The sequence below is a fragment of the Centruroides sculpturatus genome, unplaced genomic scaffold, assembly GCF_000671375.1.
Source record: "Centruroides sculpturatus isolate CEXI.00-Female unplaced genomic scaffold, Cexi_2.0 scaffold613, whole genome shotgun sequence".
NCBI classification, from domain to species: Eukaryota; Metazoa; Arthropoda; class Arachnida; order Scorpiones; family Buthidae; genus Centruroides; species Centruroides sculpturatus.
The window spans coordinates 66,165-72,164 of record NW_019384835.1 but is presented as its reverse complement, the minus strand read 5'-3'; the positions used below and the strand labels follow the sequence as shown (position 1 = coordinate 72,164).

The 6,000-nt window shown below is 32.2% G+C and overlaps 1 protein-coding gene across 1 annotated transcript in view; it reads right to left on the bottom strand.

The window, feature by feature from the left end:
- Positions 1-6,000, bottom strand: part of LOC111630194 (ribonucleases P/MRP protein subunit POP1-like) — a 60,893-nt gene that overhangs the window by 46,017 nt on the left and 8,876 nt on the right. The window contains exon 4 of the mRNA XM_023374256.1: positions 1,808-1,986. Within this exon, the coding sequence (XP_023230024.1) occupies positions 1,808-1,986 (179 nt within the window). The remainder of the gene's footprint in view (positions 1-1,807; positions 1,987-6,000) is intronic.

The following is a 6,000-nucleotide window of genomic DNA, read 5'->3' as shown; positions in this document are numbered from 1 at the left end:
TCCATTATATATATATGGAAAAGATGTCCATTATATATATATATATATATATATATTTATACATACACACAATGTTCTTTATTTATCATTATTGAATAAATTATTAAAAATTGATATTTATGAGATAGGATTTGATATTATATCGTTGACTAACAAATGGGATACTGTCAGCAACTTAACACAATAAGGAATAAAAGATGAATAAACAGACACATATTATGTTAATTGCCAATCAGTATAATTAATCATATCTCTTATGTTGATGATTATATATTATATAACAAATTTCTACTGAAAGTGCAACAGATCATAACAGTATATTACTAGTGGAGTATATAAATGCTAAAAAATATTTTAAAAATTATAAAAAATCCTATAGTCAAAAAAGTTAAAGACAAATAACAACATATACAGATGAAAACTTTTATTAATTAATTATTAATTTTNGGGATGTCTTATTTTTCCATGAAGAATTCACATTTACTATTGAACAAAAAAATTCCCAAGTCGAACTTAGACGAGAGTGACGTATATCCCGTCATGTTGAACTGAACTTAAATAAAACCGAAGTGAACTTACAAAGTTCCGTTGGAGTGGACTTCCCACTCTTGCTTCAACTTAACCTTTTTATAGCGTCTACATCGAGCTCGATGACCAATTACTGCTTACTGAACCATAACACTATGCAAATATGATGTGGCATGATTCCCGGCCGACCAATTAGTGATCACCAGCCATAACATTATGCAAATCTGTGATTCCAAGCCATAGTCTTATGCAAATCATGCCGTGTGGCGTGTTGTCTGCTGACCAATCAGTGGCTGTACTTTCAAAAAGCCAACGGCCACTTTCAACCTGCTGTCGATGACCGTTACGAGTAAAAAAAAAAACACTTTACTAGGTCTTACTTTCGGGGGGAGGTCTTATATTTAGCAATTCAGCAAAACCTCTGCTAGGTCTTATTTTCGGGGAAACATGGTATGTATGCAAACAAGCGTTTTCGCTTATAAATTTAAACAAGTGCAAAACACAGAACAGGTTAACCAACGAGAATTTGGAAAATCTGCTGGTTGTTTCAACATCTGCCATTACGCTAGACATCAAGAAGATTGCCGCCAGCATCCAATCTCAGCCATCGCATTAATCACTTGGAGGTCCGGCCCCCAGTCAGTAAACTTAATCCTAATTTGGCCCTTCTTCAGAAAAGGTTGTGCATCCCTGTTTAAGGTTATATGACATTTTACAATGAACAACAAATACTTTCAGTACTTTTTCAGTTTTATCATTTAGTGTTAAATTTATGATTTATCATAAGTACAAACAACATAACAAAATAATAGAGGAGACATTTAACATATGAAATATATTTACATAATGCATGCAGAAATAAATACTGACTATATTTCTGAGCTTACAATTGAAATTCTTTAGACTAGTATTCTTTGATTTGGCAGCTTTCATGGTCTAGCAAGTCTAGTCTGCTGTTATTAGTTTGTGGAGCGACCTTATTTTCCAGTTAGAATATCCTATTTTGTATTTATTGTGTATCAAGTTCAAAATCTGATAGCTAATAATTAAAGCTAGGCCATCCAGGCACTAAAAATCAAATATTTACAGAATTCATGCACATTAAAACTTATCATTTTTATAACTATCAATGATCTATTTATCAGTCTATATATATGATTTTTCATATCCTAGAATTAGTTATAAGTTATTACTAATAATAATAATCATCATTTAATTATTAATATATTATAAGAAAAATTAAAAAAAAATAATAATAATAACAATAATAATAATTTACCTCTTTCATAGCTCGTTCTCTTACTCTCCTTGGTAGTCTTTTAGGATTATGACTGGCAGCTCTACGTCTCATGTGACGAGGCAATTGCTGTATAATTCTTTTTGGAAGTTTTGTTTCTATTGCTGATGTGAGGAATTTCAATTCATTTTTTCGAGCCTTAAGAAACCTCATCACATCAACTAGTAAAAAAATTGATAGAGTAATTTACTAAAATGATTAACTTTTGATATCTGAAAATTATCAACAGGTGTACTTATTACGTGTTACAGTTTTCAGAACATTATTTAAAAGTACATTTTACAATGAAGAACAAATACTTTCAGTACTCTTTAATTTAATTAATAAATTAAATGATTTAGCAGTGTATAAAGATATAAAACATGTAACTAGTATCAATAATGATAATTATTATTAAAAGTGATAATTGCCATAGTTACTACTATTTTATTACAAATTTTACAAACATTAATAAATTGATTTCTACATTTTTAATATTAATATATAGAAAATAAAATTTAATTCATTTCAATAAAATACTGGCATGTCAGATCCTGCATAATCTGACATAAACAAAATAATTTTTGATTTTTAAAAAATACTGCAATTTTTTAAAATTAGAAAAAAATGACACATATTAGTCAATAAAAATTCACACCTTAAAATAGACTCCAGCAACAAGTTCTTATTTCATTAAAATTTGTTGCAGAAATCTATTTTAAGGTGTGAATTTTTATTAAATACTGTATTTCCTCCAGTTCTCATAATAGTTACATTGCAACATATATATTTGTAATATGGTCATGTGGATAGTTTGATTTTTAGAACAACTGAACAATTTGATAACTAGACAAGCAGAAACAAGCTGAAAGTTTCTATCTGTTTCAGAAGATTAAATCTGGATATTTACTTGTATTCAGTGAACATGATGTCCCTCCTAGTTTTGGGAATGATTTGCAAATGGTTTTGATTTGTTTCCGTTTATGGAAAGTTATAGGCTGCAGATAAAACACTCAAAAATTCAGGAACTAATATATGATCAACTGTTCTAACAAGGCTTAGTGGTCTAAATCTAGATTACACAGTAGTTGTAATTTGGCCATGTTTAAAGGTTTTTCTAAAAAAGAAAGAAAGAAAGAAAAAATATACTGTTATAGGAGATGTCTGAATATTAGTTGAAATTATTAGCAAGGAATTACAGTACAGCTTCGATTATCCGAAACAATTCGGGACTGGGGTTGTTTGGATAACCGATTTTTTGGATAACCAATCATTTACGAAAAAATATTTTAAACACAAAACTGTACTGTACATATTTTGTATCACACATCTTATAAATACATATCTTACATAAAGTAGTACATTAAAGTAGGCCTACAGTTTAGGTTGGCAGGAAGGGGGAGAATGTTACAGCACCAAAGCACCAGCGAAAATTTGAATTTGCTGACTGGAACGCTTTTGGTTGACAGGTATTTGGATAATCAATGCTCTACTGTATATATATCAACTAAAAAACCCAATTTATAGTTAAAGCTAAATGAATAAAGCTGCAATATGGCTATGTAATTATTATTTGGGGGTATTTAATTAATTACATAACCATACTATAGTCTGATAATTTGGCAGTTCATTTAGCCCTATTTGATACTGTCTGGAGAGTTATTAGCAGTCCAAATACAACAAATTTTGATATGGTGACATTTCAGGACATCCAGAAAACATTTCCATAAAAAAATAATTAATACCAAAACTCACCACCATGACACTTTTGGCACTGTAAAGAACAAACTTTTCATTTGTACAAGACTTTCATATTATACAGAGATCTTAGTGATATAGGGAACACTGATCAACATTGTCTCTATTCTTATGATGTAAAACCTGAAGGCAATGAACAATGGTGCTAATAGTTGACTTTAACTGATCCTCTGTAATATTTCTCACAGCATTATGATAATGATAGACATTCAAGGCTGCCAAATTTGTAGCATTTCCTTGATAAATCATACTTTTTAAGTGTCTCCACAATAAAAAAATCCCACAGACTAAGACCTGGAAAATGAAATGGCCAGGCAATAGGAAATGCATGACTAACATTCAGTTATCAGTGTTTCACTGATAAGAATGGTTAGTTGTGCATTTTGTACTGCAGAAACTGCTATACACTGTATCCTACATACAGAAGTGGTTGACTTAAGGACTGTTGATGTTACAGTTGGTTTATGACAAAGTTGTTGAGAATCTCTTAAGCTGTTTCCAGCCACACAGACAACTGTAACCAGTAAGCCCCTTCCAGAGACTGGAATGACTGCAACCACAACTAGAAACAAAAAGTTTGTACTACTTGCACTGATTGCAAACACCTTTGTGCAATATCTTATGGTGGCAACTTTAAACATAGTTCATCATCATGGTGAAAAGTGAGAAGTCTGGTGCAGCTTTTATAGAATCAAGACTGATTGAGCTTATTCAAGCTCATGAGTGTTTATGGAAATTTAATTCTTTGTAATTACATTACTCATACACCTTATATAATACAGCCAAATTTATTATAACACTTCAAACGTTTTCTAGTATGTAGTTAGTGTAATGAGTAGTGTAATTATTACGATATACAGTCTACGAAGAGATTGAGTATGGCAACGCCGGCCAAAAGGTATCGAATTTTAATTACGAAGATTTGTAGAAACGATGCAAAAACGGACTTCTTAATGGAATGCAGAAAATGCAATGTGTTCCCCATGTCAATATGGAGAATACGGTTACCGCATGGATGTGCCTCTCTACTGCCAAGATTACGAGTAGTATGCTTAAGAAAAGCCATCCGCTCCACACGACGCAGAAGGTATTACCTGCTAAAAAAGCTAGTAGATCTAGAAAACGAGTTATATGAATCAGGGCCACACATATTAGAGGAAGCTAACAACCGTGTAATAAAACTAGCCAATCAAATTACAGAAAGAATGCGGAAAAAGTATAAGAAAAAAATGGAATGGATTAAAAAACATCAGAAAGATAGAGTAAGACCGCAAGTCAACACAACAATTATATCCTGGGATGGCATCATACCTCCAACATATGTTAAGGAAGCTTGCAAATTTGGCCCTAAATACGTCCCGCAACCCAAACTCACACACGAAAAGATCGTGCCGGACGTTGAGCAAGCAATAGAAGGGCTAAGTGAGATAAAGAAGGAAATGTTTAGATGGGAGATTGCTCTTAAAATAAAGCATATAAATAAGAAACGAGACAGCAATCAAACATGGATGAATATCAAAAAAAGCAAACAATGGCTGAAAGATAATAACTTAGTACTTACAAGAGCCGACAAATCAAAGGATGTAGTAATCATGAAAAGAAATACATATGATGAACTGTTGCTGAAATACATAAATGAAACAAAATGTATTACTGCGCACCCACGTGCTTTGGAGAGACTGCAAACAAGAATCAAGCAATTCGCTAAAACACCACTTGCAAAAGAGCTGGGTATGACGAAAATAGTAGTCACCTCCCCATCCATGCCGAGACTCTTCGGATTTGCTAAGACGCATAAAATCGGAAAAAGTATTAGGCCAGTCGTAGATAAAGGAGATTCACCTACAATAATATTGGAAAGATTACTTAAAGGCTTTATTAACACGCACTTGCCCACGCACAATTACAGCATAAAAAATCCTCTAGAGCTGCTCCATAAATTGAAAACTATAAAACCACAAGAAGTAAGTTATATGACAGTATTGGATTTTAAAGCGTTATATCCATCCATTAAACTAGAGCCTTGTTTTTGCCACTTAAGAGATTTCTTGTTAAACAAAATCAAAAATACAGAAAAGAAGAGAAAACAGATACTAGAGCTGACGCATCTAACCACATATTCGTCGATATTTAACTTCAAAGGAGTCACATATGCGCAGCAGAAAGGTGTAGCAATGGGAAGCCCAATAGCAGGTACGCTATGTGAAATGGTTTTAAGAACATTAGAGAACAACATCATACCAAAATATGGAATGCAAATCGTATTATATGCTCGGTATGTCGACGACGTGCTTATCATATGGAAAGCAAAACCAATACTACAGCAATTTATAAAAGACATCAACGACAACAATTTTGGCCTAGAGATTGAGCTGGAACAAGAAAATGATAAAATTATACATTTTCTGGATTTATCATTACAAATAGATAAAGGGGAT